Source organism: Scophthalmus maximus, chromosome 15 (assembly GCF_022379125.1).
Source record: "Scophthalmus maximus strain ysfricsl-2021 chromosome 15, ASM2237912v1, whole genome shotgun sequence".
Taxonomy (NCBI): Eukaryota; Metazoa; Chordata; class Actinopteri; order Pleuronectiformes; family Scophthalmidae; genus Scophthalmus; species Scophthalmus maximus.
In genome coordinates, this window is record NC_061529.1 from 10,657,501 (window position 1) to 10,674,224 (window position 16,724).

At 46.2% G+C, this 16,724-nt stretch overlaps 2 protein-coding genes across 5 annotated transcripts in view; one reads left to right on the forward strand and one right to left on the reverse strand.

Annotated features, from left to right (window-relative positions):
* Nucleotides 1-2,019, forward strand: part of id2a (inhibitor of DNA binding 2a) — a 2,633-nt gene extending 614 nt beyond the window's left edge. The window contains exons 2-3 of the mRNA XM_035611386.2: nucleotides 207-269; nucleotides 1,299-2,019. Of these exons, the coding sequence (XP_035467279.1) occupies nucleotides 207-263 (57 nt within the window). The 3' untranslated portion in view covers nucleotides 264-269; nucleotides 1,299-2,019. The remainder of the gene's footprint in view (nucleotides 1-206; nucleotides 270-1,298) is intronic.
* Nucleotides 2,020-3,143: 1,124 nt separating this feature from the next.
* Nucleotides 3,144-16,724, reverse strand: part of kidins220a (kinase D-interacting substrate 220a) — a 43,893-nt gene continuing 30,312 nt past the window's right edge. For 3 of the 4 annotated variants that reach the window (XM_035611380.2, XM_035611381.2, XM_035611382.2), the window contains exons 24-32: nucleotides 14,285-14,463; nucleotides 11,820-12,031; nucleotides 11,319-11,432; nucleotides 10,710-10,769; nucleotides 7,613-7,729; nucleotides 7,255-7,353; nucleotides 5,933-6,154; nucleotides 5,028-5,249; nucleotides 3,144-4,614 (exon numbers count right to left, since the gene is read on the reverse strand). In XM_035611380.2, coding sequence (XP_035467273.2) covers nucleotides 3,709-4,614; nucleotides 5,028-5,249; nucleotides 5,933-6,154; nucleotides 7,255-7,353; nucleotides 7,613-7,729; nucleotides 10,710-10,769; nucleotides 11,319-11,432; nucleotides 11,820-12,031; nucleotides 14,285-14,463 — 2,131 coding nt within the window. In that variant the 3' untranslated portion in view covers nucleotides 3,144-3,708. The remainder of the gene's footprint in view (nucleotides 4,615-5,027; nucleotides 5,250-5,932; nucleotides 6,155-7,254; nucleotides 7,354-7,612; nucleotides 7,730-10,709; nucleotides 10,770-11,318; nucleotides 11,433-11,819; nucleotides 12,032-14,284; nucleotides 14,464-16,724) is intronic. The other variant, XM_047337570.1, reaches the window with a different exon arrangement.

The window sequence follows — 16,724 nt, forward strand, 5'->3', positions numbered from 1 at the left end:
ATGGCTTGTTAGAAAAGCAAATGGCTCTTTTTTTTTTCTCTCTCTCTCTTTCTTTCTTTTTCTTTTGTTCAGAATAGGATGAGGAAGATGAATTCCCAGCCCGCATGATGTTGTATCGTCAGGCACTTGGAATCAGATGCTGCGTGGAAAAAAAGAGAAAAGAATTAACATTCTGTTTGTTTGTTTGTTTGTTTGTTTGTTTTCAGTCTCCGGAGTTGCCATCAGAGCTGCTGACAGATGACAGCCGGACTCTGCATCGTTAAGAAGCGGTAAGTCTGCTGCTCGTGTCTGCTGCTGCTGCTGCATTCTGTCCGAGGCTCCGGGGCTCCGGGGCTCCGAGGCTCCGGGGCTCCGAGGCTCCGAGGCTCCGGCTGCAGCCTGTCGCTCAGTCTGCCGGAGCAGGGGGGCTGGAGAATTACCGCCGAGTGCATGTTTGCCCCCCTGCTCGTGTGGCTGTGTCGTCTCCCGTCGCTGTAGGAGCCCTCAGTGTTGTTCTGCTTGCACGACAACGTGCTGCTGCAACACAAAGTCGGTCGACACAGTTGATTCGACTCGAATCCAGTTCTGGATCGCTGTTGTTTTTCTATTATCAAAGCAGACATGTATTCAAAAGCGAGTGTTTCTGAAGAAGAGAGGGGTTTTAGTGTCAGTGTAAAAGTGACCCAGATGCAAAGATTTCTCGCATTAATCAAAAACATATTTCGGAGACTCATCTGCTGTGATGTTTTGCTGGCAGATATTAATATATATATATATATATCTTTTTGCATTGGAGGCTGTGCGGAATTAGGGGAAAAGGGAGGTATTGGCTCCAGGCTGCTTTGGGTTACTGTACATAAGTAGTAGTCGCCCGGGTTTGTATTATACCCTCTTCTGTCTATAATGAAGAGCATCTGCAACAGGAGAAATAATGGCTGTTTGGATTACTGCTACTACGATGTCTGCACATAATTGGTACAAGAAGTGGGCAGGCGCCAGCTGAGCGGCAATTACGCTGATTCTTCCCCAGATTGTGGGGGGGGGGGGGGGGGGGGGGGGGTGTGTGTGTGTGTGTGTGTGTGTGTGTGTGTGTGTGTGTGTGTGTGTGTGTGTGTGTGTGTGTGTGTGTGTGTGTGTGTGTGTGTGTGTGTGTGTGTGTGTGTGTGTGTGTGTGTGTGTGTGTCGCAGGGTTTGCTTAGTATTGGGAGTGTTTGGTTAAATGTTAAAAACTGCGGCTTCCTCCCTGGCGCCAGTCTGTCCGGATCTCTGCCCTGTTTGCATTTTCTAAACACGCCTCTCTCTTTCTCAATCTTTTGCAGGTGTTTGGTCAGGACGCAAAAACACACACACACACACACACACACACGCGCAGGACCTGGGGAGCAGGACTTCCCCCCCACACCACCACCCTCGCCCTCGACCCCCCTACTCCAACCTCTGTCCTCCAGGCCTGGACTTTTTCTCTCTCTCTCTCTTCTGACGCTGAAATCAAAAAGACTTTTGCTTATTATGGGACAATCTTATGTGATGTGTTTTCTGTTTTCTATGGACACTTCATTATTATTTAACTTAAGACTTTTTATTATTATTTTTATTTGTGGGTCCTTTCTGGAAATGGAAGGCGCGTTATATTCCCGACAGTGGGAGGAAAAACGAGATTATTGTCACAAGGATTACCCCCCCCCCCCACCCCCCCGTCCCTCTCCTTGTTGAAGTCTTCGCTTTTTTTGCGGAGTTGGGAACGTGAATAGAAGAAAAAAAAAAAAGACAACTTGGTTAGTTACTGTAAAAAGTTTAGTCTTGTCTTGTCAGAATTGTTGGCACATGAAGGACTGGACGTTGTTTAACTAAAAGAAAAAAAGAAAGTAAAAATGAAAGAATGAAACCTTGTCAACTCTTATCGGGAGTTTATCTTGTATAGTTGCAGGAATTTGAAACTTCTGCAAAAGTGTAATGTTGTACTTAATTATGCTGAGACTTTTTATAAAAGTAATGTAAATTGTACCTTTTTTATACAAAAATAAATCGGAAAAAACACAATTTCCACATGTTTCATTGGGGGGGGGGGCTGCAGTCTTTGGCTGGGAGGTGGGGGGTTGATGCAGAATGAAACCAGTGCTGACATCAGTTTCCTAGCTGTGCATCCAGATGACACCCCCCACCCCATAAGTAGCCTACATGGACACGGAGCGCTTTATTTGCAGTGAACATGTGACACTTCAGAAACCAAGTCCACAACAAAGCGTCCTTATCAGACCTGCACCGTGTGACCTACAGTGAAACACTCCCCCCCGAGGCAAACATGACCCGGAGGCCCACAGTTGCATTAACGCGTTGTTTGGGGCACAATGGCTGCACTTTTACTTCCTCACATGCTATGGAACATAAATGGGTTTTAGCGTGACAGCTTGAACCAGTAATGCTATGGGCTGTAGGCTGTGTTAAAGAAGAAAAAAGACTTGGCAATTTAACTTGTGGTGAAACTGGGCCGGTGATGCGTTACCTTTCCTAAAGTGCCAAATCTTCCCCCCATCAAAAGTTCTTCTGTCATTTGATACAGTTTTACTTGGTGCCTTGAAAAAAACACATGAACATTGCAGGAAATCGGAAGACTGCAAGAATAAGAAAAAAATACCGAAAAAACTGCACCAGTCAATCATCATCACCTTCACATTAACGCTCCTCGAATACTTCTCTCACCACAAACAGGCCCGTGAGGCTGCAGGGCCACATCTGATGAATTATCCCGAAGGACACTTGCTGGGATGGGGGGGGGGAAACCCTTTCAAATATTGATTTATTTATACATTAATTGTCATCTAAAGTAAAAGCACTTAAAAACGAACAAACCTGACGACTCCTGCTTTCGGGGTCACTGAGCTGCAGTTGCTCTCAGTAGTTGACGGTCCTGACCAGCGCCACCAGCCTGCAGCGCGTTTGTATGGGGAGTGCGCCATCTATCGGCCAACATGAAAACCCCTTCCAGTGACGCACGTTAGGGGTCTGTCCCTCAAACTGCAACAGAAGATATTCAATGGTTAAAAAAGAAGAGATTAAGTTTGAGTATTAATCAGCCGAGTCCCATTCTGCGGGAATTCGCAGCACACGGCTGAGTTTCCTGCAAGACATGGAACAATGAGACTATGAGAAAACATGACGCTGGGTCCACGCGGTCAACGAGTTTATTGATTCACAGAACAGTTTCACAAGGAAGTTTGGAAAAGAACTTTACCCCTTGTTCAGTCGAGTGCATTCACTTCTTCTACCACACAAACTGCTGACAACACACTGCACCACGGTCTTCACTGACATCTATTTGACATTTACTTGATATTGTCACTAATTTCCTGAAGCTGCACCTGTAAATAACTATTGTTAACAACATGTAACAGTTCATGTCCACGTTACGGCACCACATTCACATGAGGGAGAAACCACACAGTTACTATGGAAACACAGGGAACACTAACATGTCCCATAACATGATAAAAGGTCTCACTTTGACCTGACCTTTGCACTTCCAGTGTAATGGAATACAAATGTAACTACGGACGTATACTACTCACAGCCAACACTTCCTACATGTTCATCCTAACAATAAAACACGTATCTACTCTAATTCTTCAGAAGACATCACGACATGAACGTTTGAGATTTTCTCAACCTAACAGAACATCAAGAACATCAGCCTAGGCGTCGCTTCTCAGAATGAGGAACACACATGGCACTTCAGAGCACACTCTCCCTCTCGTCTCCCAGGCTGATGGTGCGCAGGTTCTGGTTGTGGATGGTGGCGGCCGTGGTGTTACTGGTGCTGCTGTTGCCACCGGGGGTGATGATGACGGCTGGGGAGACGTCAATGCCAGAGGAGAAGGAGGACTGTGTGCCTGTGATGTTGGCCTGCTGCTGCTGACGGCTGTTGTTGGTGTTGGTGTTGGTGTCGGTCGGACTGCTCGTGTTGTTATTGAGCGTGGTGTTGCTTTCGGTGCGATTGAGGTTGCTGATCCCGCTGCACGGCCACCCTTCATCGGGGCTGCTGGCCATCAGGCTGGCCTCGGAGGGAGCCTCGGAGCAGATGGACATGCGGGCCACGGTGGCGTCCTGCAGGCCGCTCAGGCTGCTGGGCAGGAGGCCCCTCTTCTTCACCGACCCCTCCAGCTCCAGCTCGATCAGACTGGGCTTTGGAGGATCTCCCTCTTTGTAAGCCTGAGCCTCCTCCAAGGAGCGGTCCGAGGAGCTGTCACCGGAGCGCATCCCCGAGTCGGACGAGTCCTTCTTATCCAGGAGGAGCTCAGTGAGGAAGCCAGGCTTGGTCAGTGGCCCGGTGTGCTCGGAGGCCCTTTCGGATGAAAGAGTATCGCCTCTCGTCTCTTTGTGGAGGAGAGGTGTGGTGTTGTCGGCTTCCTCCGGGCCCGAGTCTTCATCGTTTGGTAACTTGTGGTAGTACGACCCAGCTCCCTTCTTCCTGGAGCCCGGAGTCCTAGAGGACGAGCTGTGGTCCAGCTTCTCGTCCTCCTCGCTGATGGGGTCTAGGGGCGGGGCCTCGGTCCCCGGGGGGAAGTCTGTGGCATCGCTGGTCTTTGGGCCTCTCTTGGTGAGGGTCTTGCGGCCGTCTTGGTCAGCTCCTTCCTTGGCCTGAGGAATGGGGAGAGAATTCAATGAGAATAACAGTATGAAAATATACAGTATCCCGTGCTATTGGCAGAGAGGCCTCTGCAGAGGGGACTCCTGTCTCTCTCTTATGTGCCAAGACAAACGAGGAGTATAAGCCAATAATTAAGAATCGCAAGAAGCAGTGATTTCCCCTTTCCCTGGCCAGAAAAAGACTTTTGCCATTGCACAGGCCAGAGAAGTAAAAACATAAGTTTTAGAATAACATAACATACAGGCTGACCTCAGAAACACGCCGACACAAATCAATGGCAACGGTTACCACAAGTTATTTTCCTGACAGCGGGGGAGCTTCTCCTCTGATTTGACTAAAGTATTCATGTCGCCAGTGATGCATTGACAAAAACTCGACAGTGTACTTGTGACTGTCCACCCACCCCTTTGTCCTCTGAGCTGGCAGCCTGCAGGAATTGACCAGGGTGGGGCTGCACGGGCCTCTCTCGTCCACTGCCCGACATCTCCAGCTGGGCCATCTGAGCGATGTACTCCCTGTAGGCATCGCGATACTCGGCCTGCTGCTTGTCTGTCAGCTTGCAGATGTCATTGGAGGATTCCTGGGAGTTGAGGCTGGACATGCTTGAGGTGCGGTGATTTGCCACCTGACAAAAGACAAGACAGAGTCGGGTCGGATTGTGAACTCCTGCGTTTGAGTTTGTTGAGGAATATGTTCGAGTGAGAGGGTTTCATGGTTGTGGGCTGTTAACCTACAGTATACTGCATGACGTTTGGTATAACGGATATAGAAAGGTGGCTGTTACACTGCATTAGCAACCAATATTAGAAGTAAAAAGTTGCTTGAAAAAAGCGCAGACTGAGCGGCGATTAAAGCCGCGGTGTGTTTTCCGTGTCGGCCGATTTAAATTCGAAACATATCAAAAAGTGAGATCATATAAAGTAGAAACGGAGCCAGTTGTCAAGGTGCAAACATTTGCTCGCGTCTTGGAGATTTTTGCAATGTGGCAACAGGGAAGGTGAAAATAACAAACATGGGGCCCCTTGACACCTTTTGCTGCTCTGCACAGTGTGTGCATGTGTGTATTTCTAATTCTTCTATTTAAGAGAACACCATGAGCTTCCTCTGCCGCTCTCTTCTCTCACTTAAAACCGCAAAACCACTGAGGTCAGTAACACGCTGACTAAATAGGCGCTTGGTGCCGGGGACGTGTGGCCATGTGACAGTTTGGGGGTGCGTGACCTTGCGATCCCGCTCTGTGAGTGTAACACACTCGCATACATGCTCACACCTGCATCTCCCACACAGCTCCTTGACCGGACGACTGACCTGCCAGTGGGAGTTGTTGCTGAGCCTCCGAGGCTCATCCAGTCCAGCTCCGCTGAGCTCCTCGAAGCTGAGGCTGAGGCTGAAAGCCGCTGCTTCGGGCGGGGCCGCTCCTGGTCGTCTGCTGGGCTCCACGTGGTGCTGCACACTGCTGCCCTGCTCGCTGACGGCTCGAGACTCGTCCTGGAGCAGAGCCTGACTTTCAGCATGACGTTGTTCCATCACCTGGGGAAACATCACAACTCAATACATCAGATCAACAAAACATACACTCTGACAAGGAGGTTATGTGATATGTCCGCTTATCCGATTGTTAGCAGGATTACTCAAAAAGTTATGGATGGATTTGGAAAACATTTTTATCAAAAGTACACCTTGGCCATGGTAACAGGTGATTACATTTTGGGAGGGAAAGAATTTTTCCCCATTGCGGGACAGAGATCAGCCTTGGCGGAGTCCTGTGCTCTATTGAGTGCTCGCTTGATTTAGGTTTCAGGACTTTAAAATGTTAATCGTAAACATGTTTTGTCAAAGCACATGATACAGAATGTTCGACAGCAGCAACAACAAAAGCATGTGCTCTGCGAGTGGAGAACTGTGAGCTGTTCCTTAAGTAGAGCTATTCAGCCATCCACTCCTACTCAACAATAACCTCCCTTCATACAGATACAGGCAGCCATCTTGAACCAGATGGCTGTGATGGCTGCGTCCTGGCAACACAACACTGTTTAGTGCACGGAGCCGTCAGGCCGCTGCACTTTCAAGCTGCTCCTATGTGTTGACCTGCATCAGATCTCCGGCACAACACGACCAATCCAGTGCTCCGGTTTGGTATTAGGAGCACAGACTGACATCTGATGTAGAGGAGACGAGCTACATGTGTTAGTGATTTCAGCCCCGGATCAGACGACTGGACTCCAGGCCGAGTGACTAGCGCCCTTCTTGTAATACGGATTATAACATCTCCTATCCCAATATTGTCGTATTATGTGATTCTGTCTTGCTTCTTTTCGGAATAAACAGGAGCTGACACATATCAACAGCAGGACGGCCCCGGCAGGCTGACCGTCTGCAGAGTATCACAGAGGAGAATGTATTCGCTATTGTCAGGCCTTCACTCCAAAGAGAAATGAAAAGGTGGGTGTTACAGTCGGAGATGGACTGATGCTTTCTTTATCATTTAGGCCCACTTCTTTTGATTTGACTCAACCAGAAAAACTTATTTTTAGCCCTTTTGCAACTTTGTATGTTATACATACGATACCCATGGAGCAACAATATTACATTATCAAGCTGAGGCAAGTGTGTGAGGAGTTTGGTCTCACCATTCCCCTGAAGAGCTGCCAGTCGCCAAAGTTCATCTCCATCTCTTTCTTCAACTCATCCAGGTTGCACTGGGTCAGCACCTGACCGTTTATATTAGCCTGCAACAGACAAGGGAAAGGACGGACCTTGAGTTCACCCATTGACTGAATTTGAATGTGCAAAAAATTTTAAGCTGGCATAAAAAAAAACTACAACACAAGAAGTGCAAAGAGAGATAAACTATGCAAAGAATATGAAAATAACATACGTTAAGTATCTGCAGTGTCAGAGACTGTCGGAAAACTTTTTTCCCTTCTACAATAAGACGCACAATCATGTTTAATAGACATCAACATTACGTTGAACGTTATGACAAACCTTCTTGATGGTGGAGGTGTACTGAGGCAGCATGTTGGAGTCGATTCCATCCATCTGTGTGAGACGCTCGCACACGGCAGCTGTGTTCATGGAGCTGAGCAGCACTGCAGGAGGGAGCTACACAAGCACGTGCAGACATAATTAGAGAGCAGACAACTTTATTCAGAGAGTTTTCCGTGAATCAAGGTTACCGGGACAAACTCCCACACTCATGTTAGAGCAACTCATCACTCCTTCTGACCCGTCGATTGGGGCAAATTGAGCAACAATTACTGGCAAAGACGCATGCAGGTCGGTCGGTTACTGGGAGGCACACGGCGGCGCACAAAACCACAATCCCACACAGTAACTTTCTCTATCAGTCACACAGTGCAAGTGTAAAAGTAAACAAAGCTGTCAACCTATCAAAATACACTGTCACCTGCTCTTATTCCCCTTTTTCTCAGTGTATACATAAGCAACTAAAGTGGGTGCACAACACTTAAAGGATGGAGTCTGGAAGTCTGTGAGCCGCCGCCACAGAGCTGGGCCTCACTGGAGCGGCGGCCGGTGAGGAGCGACGAGGCTTGATGTGACTAATACCAGTGGCCTGTTGATGCTGTCGAAGGCCTCACAGACAGCGAACATGCCACCCTGCTGGCAAACAAACTAAACAAACCAACTACCCTCCTCCATCCCGCTCCCCTCCCTTTCTTCTACCCCGCCGGCTCTGCTCGTCTTTGTGTAACTTCACTCTCGTTCCTTCCTTCCCTCCCTCCCTTCCTCTCGCATTCCTTCCCTCTCAGCCTCCTGCCTTGACCTACTCTCTTTTACATCACTTGTTTCGCTGTCCCCATGTCTTCTTCCCACCCCTCCTTCATCTCTGTTCTCTCCCAGCTACGAACACCATTAAGAAATGGCTTCAGACGACGCCTTCCTTTGCGCTTTGGTGCCGATTTCGAGGGACAGAACTGAGCTTAGTTGGAATGTGAGTGGTTGTTAGACAAAAATAAGCAACTCAAACACAGTAGTGGGTGGCAACTTTGTGTAGTGGTGGGCAAGAGGATGAAAACTAAAATATAACTATTGTTAATGTCCAGGAAAATAGAGGGTTTCTTCTCTGGAATGGAACTATGTTAGTGAATCTACAGAACTACAACACAGAAACCTTCACATATGTTTTGACTTCCTAGTGATGAGTCTATATCTCATTCTACAGCATGCTAAATGAACCAGTGTTAGCATTAAATATGAGGCAGATATAGGTGTAAGGTGGGCAAAATGCTGAATGTAGTCAAGAAAGTGATGAAATCAAAGTGTGTACCTTCTTTATTTTGTAAGGTAGCGACTTTAAATGCTTCATAAGGAGGGGAAAAAAGAGAAGCAGACAGACAAACTATCAGTCAAAAATACACACAGACAGTCATGACATTATTAAGCCGGGACGGTACCTGTGAAAAAAGAGTGGAAGCAGAAATTGAGACAGAAAACACAGACACAGGGTAGACACATGTTGAAGTCATCATCGGGGGACAGGAGAGACATTGACAACGGTGCAGACAGACATTACAGCTGCCCCATAGTCGGCTGGCCTCGTCAGACGGGAAAAGAGGAGGCTATTGGAAGTTGAATTATTACACAAGGAGATTTTGTTTTTCGCTATTGTCAGCGGGCTTTCTCAGTCATAATGTTTGCAGACAGAATGGATAGTGGACGAGATGGAGACGGCGAGAAAGTGAGAGAGTGAGACATCTCACTGCGCAGAAAAAAAAGAAAGCAGGTTTCACTTCAGGAAAGGGCTTTGAATACGACTCCTCGATTCAGACTGCGAGCATGTGTTCTAAGAACATGAGCAAAAGCGTAAATGTCTGTGGGTGTGTCTGCATGTGTGTGTGTTGGTGTGTGTTTGTGTGTGTTTATGTGAACCCTCCCAGTGTGTGTGTGTGATAAGACCGTAATTACAGCTGGGCTGAGCTCAGGGCCGGGCAGAAGGATGGGGGAGAGGAAACAGAGCTCTGTGAGGGAGGAAGCGTCTTGGTAAGGAGATAAGCTCTTCCAGCGCTGGGCTCATTGTCAGTGTGTGTGTGTGTGTGTGTGTGTGTGTGTGTATGTGTGTGTGTGTGTGTGTGTCTTGCCAGCACCAACAGATACTCTGATGATAATCCCAGCAGGCCAAGGAATCCATACTCACACTTATATCAGCGAGGCAATTACACTGGGCTAGGCCTGCTTACATATGACAAAGAGTCGCGCACAAATGAGCGGTGTGCACACACATCCACATTCGCAGATTTGTAGAAATACAGGCACACATGCATGAGCACTGCAGAAAAAGATAACGTGTGAACCAAAAAAAGGGATAAGATGGGCTAATGTACATTACGGAGGAAACTGAGGAAATGTATACCGAGGAACAAAGGAGACAAAAAAGCAGGGGGAATGAAAGATGGCACAAAAATTTAAGACAGCGATGAAGGTATAAAGGAAAGGATTTTAATAAATGTAAAAATAGAAACATACAGACGATAGAGATAGAGGGAGGGAACATAACATAGTTATCTATATTTAAATCTTTCATACAGCTCCTTTAAAAGCTTGCTGGCAGCGCACTGATAAGTGGCTTTGTGGAGAAGAGTAGTGTTATCATTAAATTGTTCTAATAGTGGCTGCCTTCTCTTGAAATGTGTGAATATCTGGATTTAGAAATTTATTTTCAGTGTAACGCCATGGATTCCTGAAGTGAGTTAACCACATTTAATTTACCCATTAAGAAAGTGGGGACTGCTACTCTGCCAATATCACAGTTAACTTCATTCAGCGTGTTTTATTTACAGATGCTGGAGTTTGTGTATTTATTGTAAAGTGTTCTGCGGCGGGCGGCCAAGAGTGACTATCTATATCTGTTCTCTCTGCTTTTATAAACCACAGCAACAACACAAGTCGTCTGCACACGTACAGGCGTGCGTTTTATACATGCAACACAATCAGTGAAAAACGAATTTGAAGAATCAGGACAGCAGGTAGATCAAGAGGAACTGGTTACATTTTGGCATAACCTCCACAACTGTACGTGTGCAGCATATCTGCTAATGCGTCAGCTAATGTTAGTAAGGGTTACCATGGCGGGGTCAGAGGGAGGGGAGGGGAGGCTTTCTCTGGCATCCTCTGCAATAACATCCTGACATGGGCACAGAAGGGAGAAAAGGAGTGTATAGAGAGAGAGAGGGGCTAATGAAGTTTGTATTCATACTGAACTCAATTTATACTTTAATCTTTAACTTTACACTGGATTTGGTGTCAGAAAAATTGTGTTATTAAAAAGATCAGGAGTTAATGGAAAATATAAATTAAAACACAAGACGTCACTCTGAGGAGACGGAAGTACGGAGGAGAGAGGCAGATGAGAGAAGAGGTAATGCTGTGGGTCGCCACAATGGACCTCATAGCATATTCAATACTGAACAATACAATCGGAGTATGTACTCGGCCTGAGTCATTGTAATTTTAATTACAATTAGGAAATTATCTTTACAAACAGAATAACACCTCACGTAGCTGGTGCTGCTGGGAAACTGCTCAGGGAAATGAAGAAGACCGGAACCGTTTAAAAAAATCCAATCACACCGACGATATTGTTGTGTAATGTAACTGCGACAAACAGTACAATCTGCTCGAATGCAACATAAAAGAAAACATTGAGTCGATCTAGCGCCGCTTCTTTACTTACAAGTCCACTGGTGTCCTTGGGTTGGCCGAGTGGTTTAATGGAATGATGCGAGGATGAGGGAGCATGGTGGGAGTAATGCCGAGGCTGGTGATACACATGATGGGGGAAATAAGGCTATGGGGGAAGGAAGGAAGAAATGTGGAGAGGAGAGGAGGTAAAAACAAAATGAAAATCATAAAATGATATGAGGGAGCTCAGGCATGTACATATGACAAAAATGCAGAGGGGAAATGATAACAATGCTAACTTAATCATGCTCAGTAAGGTGCTTATTCAAAAGGCACTGTCACGTGGTACAAACAGAGATCTGTCAACTGCACAACCGACTCAGTTGTAACAGCCAAGTGGGTTGCTATGAGCAGCTAAATCCAGAAAGGTGTGGTTGTCTTTGCTTGTGGGGATCAGTGTGTGTCACTCAGGCTTTTCTACATCAATGTGGACTCCTGACGGACCCTAAATAGTAGGTAGAGGACTGGTCGTCTAAACTCCGTTCTGTCTCACCCGGTTGTAGAAGGGGTGCTGTGGGCCAGTCATCCCACTGAAGTAGGCACTGTGGGGCTGAGGAGGCAGGGATCCAGTGAAGGAGCCTGTTGGGGAGCAGGCGGCGGAGGGCTGGCCGTAACCTGACTGGGGACGGGGCACTGCCTCTTGCAGTGGCAGCGTGGGATAGGTCACCCCTCCCATGTGCATCTGCTCCCTGGCCGCACGCACATCTAAGAGATGACAAGAGCAGTGTGAAAAAAAAGAAAAGAAAAACAAGAGCAGGGGGAGAGAAGGAACCATTTATCTGCAATGCTGCTGATCATGTCTTGGCGATGACTATAAAGACCCTTCAGATCCACCCACACATTAATAATTTTGCGTTATTTCATCATCTCTAGAGAGTTTAGACAGTTGTGAATCCACATATCAAACAATCGACGCACACAAGAGCAAAACTGCTTGATTCTCCAAGCGCTGGGGAATACAACGAGAACATTGTTCCTGAACATGTTCCCCTTATCCAAAATACAAGATGATCAAACAACTAAAAGCTGGAGAGAGAAAGAGCGCAGATGTTACAATTACAAAAACCTTTCGCTGAGAATTACGTCCCCATTTTGATTTGCTATTACTCTGTTTGCCCATGAACCAGCAGGCTCGCTGATATTCTGTTTTCCAAATTATATACCAGCCATGTGACGACTCTGGCACACGGAGCGCCTCGCCGTCCCGGACAAACAAAATGGCCCATGTAAACAAACAACGGAGACCATGTGAACCCATAGACACTGTCTCATAAGCACTCAACCACAATTGTTTTCACATAAATCAATTTGACTTTGAGTCGAAGTGGGAGCTGAGAAGGGAGCTTTGGTGAAATCTCCCAAATTAAAGTCAAATAAGCCCAGAGGCAGAACAGAGTGGCTCTGTGTGGCTGGCAAGAAAGTACGAACCAGAAACAGAAGCAGGCACCAGAATGTCTCCTGGTTATACAAGTGGCTGCTGAATGACACACTGAGTGAGACCCAATCCAGCCTGCGAACACAATGGGGGCCTTATGATGTGAGTCAGCCTCATGGGCGGGTATCACTGACAGCACTGCCCACTGGCTGGCCACAGGACACTGGGCACCAAGTGCCGACGGGCCGTGGAGGAAGGGGAGGGTCTGGGATGATTGGTCGAGAGCGCTGGTCACCTTCCGCTCCCACAGGACACGTGTGGAGGTGAAAATACCTGCGCACTCCAGAGTAAACACACACAAATAAGCACATATGGCGGATGTGCAGAGCATATACACACCGACACAATTTTAGAAGAGGAGCGCTGTGCTCACAGACTGGACGTCTGGTCGTAGACCTTGGTCAGCTGCGCCCTCCGTGACTCAACCTTGGCTTAATGGAACAGACTTTGTGTGTGTGTGTGTGTTTTCTGTGGTCTCATAACAGTATGATGCAGCAGCTTCACACCAGGCGTCATTGACACTCTTGTATAGGCTGAGCGGACACTGACGCATTGTGGCAAAAGTAAAGATGAATAACGAAGGTATTATTACGTCATGGCAACTGTGAAATCTGGTGCAACACTGGAGGCAGACTGGTGACAGCGGGGGGAAAATATTGTCCCTGTCCCGCGGCGTCGTAGTGGAAACCTGTTCGACATTTGATTGTTTGGAAATGAAAAGCAAACTGTAGGTTTCTGAGAGCCCCAGCAGTGGGCGATTTTAGAGCAGACCCTTCTGCAATGTTCCTCAGTAATGTGTCTGCCAAATGAGCTGGCACCGAATTCAACACATCACATACAGGACAGCTCTTTGTTTCTTCATGCTACTGTATACTCAGGCCTTTTAGGTACATCTCTCTAACCCACATATATATACAAACAAAACACTACATTCACACACTTCTTATGATGATGACACTTAAAATGCCTTATAACATTTTAATCTCGAGTATGCAGCAGAGCCCCAGAGTTTTTTGACCTGAGAGTCTTATAGGTATCATAGGCTTTCTCTGTGCCTGTCATTCAGGGTGAACATAAGAGGCTCACTGGCCAATCACAATAATCAACCAGCCTGAACCCTGGTCTCCTCAGACATGCACCACCACAGATAGAATCGAATTCTATTGAAAAGTTTTCTCAATACAAATTTTAAAATTTTAAAATTTTAAATTACAAACACTGTCTATAGATGCTGCTATTGACAGTCAGGTCAGTCAGTGGTTTGAAGAAAACAAATAAGCTGTGTCTTTCTGAGCCAAAAAAACACACATCAGGTCAAACTTATTTTTATGTCTGAGGCTTTAAACCACGTCTTCTTGTCGTTGTCGTGGAATTGGCTTGGTTGTCTTTTTGTTTTGCTGTCACACAACTAAATAATAACAGTTAAACCATCTCCAAGGCAACTGAGCAACTCCAACACTAGACTAAGACATTTGATGCTAATTTTTTCACGCATCTGCACTGTATGACGAGTGTGTATGGACCTGCTATGATCTCCCTGAGTTTGGGGTCGAGGTTGACGGTGCAGGGCAGGAACATCTCCACATCTCTGGCAGTGAGAACAGGGGTCCTGGAGGAGAGGAAGACCTCAAAGCTGCGGATGTCTCCATCAATCTCAAGCAGTGGCTCCACGTCCTTAGTGGTGGGGATGTTCTTTGAGATTCTTCAGAGGAAAGCGAGAAAGAGAATTTAAGCACAAGCTATCATAGCTAATATAGTGATAGTTTTGACAGATCCCATCATTCACAAATTTTAATGAGTTGGAGATTATTTCATTATTGGGACCTAGGATCTTCAATTCATGGACAATACTATAAATCATGCAGCGTTATTGACATATGACACATAAATGTCAACATATCAGGTTACACTTAGTTCTGACTGGTACTTTTGTAGCTGTAAAAAGCAACGCATCGCTTTCTGGTGAAAAAAGAAAAGAGGAAATAGCAAGCAGCACTGTTTAAGATTGAATAGATATGCAACGGTCATCATCATCATGAGAGCAGAGAGATAACTGGATTTAGAGAAGGCAAGATAGCGAAAGGGGGGGATGTTCGAGGACAGATAGAGTGAGGGATGTTATCTTTTCTCAGCAGAGGAGGAAACCTGAGAAGATGACAATCAGGGCAATTTAAGCAAGGAGCAGACGGAAGCACGTCATGATGAGCTGCTACAGTTAACATCATGTTTGTTATCATAGGCTTGAAGTAAACAGCACGTTTGGAGTTTGTTCCGTTATGGCGTCATACAGTTTTCCTGTGTATGCTGCCGAAATTTTTTTTGTATTATAACATGAACGTTGCTGTTTTCAGTTTATTTAATATCACATTTAAACTTCCGGCACCATACAATGTGAATTAAAGCTTAAACCTTCAGTTTAGAAGTAGCAGCAGCCTCTCTGAAATGATGAATACTGAATACAAATACTGAAGAGTCAATAGGTGGGAAATTTCAATTCAATTTCCGCTGCAACAAGTTAAAAAAAAAATATATCAGTTAAATCAAGGACAGTGTAACATGTGGCCAAAGCTACAAGGGAAGCAAACACCCACGCGCCGATCAGTATATCTCGTTAATCCTGTCATTCAGACATGAAAATATGAAACTCTGAGTGACTTGTGACACCGGGCATTAATCACCAGAATGTGCCACTTTTATCAGATGACTGAGGAGACTCCAGCGAGGGGCAGGCATTTTTCTCACGTTTGCGTCCATTTCTCACCCGAAACCCTCCATCATTTTCTCAGTCGATGCTCTTCTCCCCCTACATCCTGCTTAACCTTCCCTCCTCTCCGATCAACCCCGACTCACCCTCCTCCTCATACATCACCCGGCCTGTGGACTGGTCGGCTGTGCTGAGAAAAGACCACCGGCTGATGAGTTGGGTTTTTCCCTGGGCCTGACTTGTTTGAAAGCGAAATACAGACAGGCCCTTTCTGCGACTTGATTGGATGATTAGAACCGCAGCTGCAGCAAGCTAGCTAAGTCATTGTGAGGTCAGTGTCTGGCGGAGACTCAACACAGCACACTGCTAGCTAATAATCCACACTATCGGCTAAACTTTGCCAGTTAACATACTGGCTGAAATGTCCCCTGTCAGCTGTTACATCATTTCCATTTCAGGCTTTTAGCCGATACCCCTGCCCACACTGCTTACAGCGAGCGGACAGGTAGGGGTCCGGTCTTCTGTTCAAGGACATTTTGACAGGACAGATGGTTGGTGATGGACACATCTGCTGTTGGAGGGTCACTCAAACCTGTGACCTTGTGGTTACAGGATTCTGGCAAGAAATACGAGCAGGCGGTGTCCTAGGGAGGACACAGAGAAGTAAGAAAGGGCACAAAATGTAAAGTAAATATAAGTAACTCTAATGAATAGATATTTTCCTTTTATCACGGACTCTCACTGGAAAACTGTGGCTCATTTTATACGTGTTGCAAGTCCAAAAAATACTCTATACAAATCTTTAGGGGGCAAAGAAGGGGCCTTTCTCAAACCACTCCCTACACGAGTGCACGTTAATGTGTGCTGGCCTTCTGACCACGGGCAATGCCACACAATGTTGTGTATGAATACTCATACTCGTTAACTGTTGAAACTACGAGACAAATGCAATACTGTCATACAGATGTTAACAACAACTTAAAAGTTACATTGGATTTGGGATAAAATATACAATTATTTGGTCGACAAAACAGTTCAAGTTGTAGTGTTCATTTGTTTCTTGGGTATTGTATATTTAGAGGGGCTCAGCTAATAAATATCAGAGTTTAAAAAAAAAAAAAAGCCACCCAAGACGCTTGGGAGTAACCAAGGAAATGAAAAGTTATGACGGTTTCTGTTTCCATCCCAAAGCTTTACTAGAAATTACACTCTACACTCGTTCAGCTGCGAGTGTGACTTCAAAAAGGGATAGACTCTGT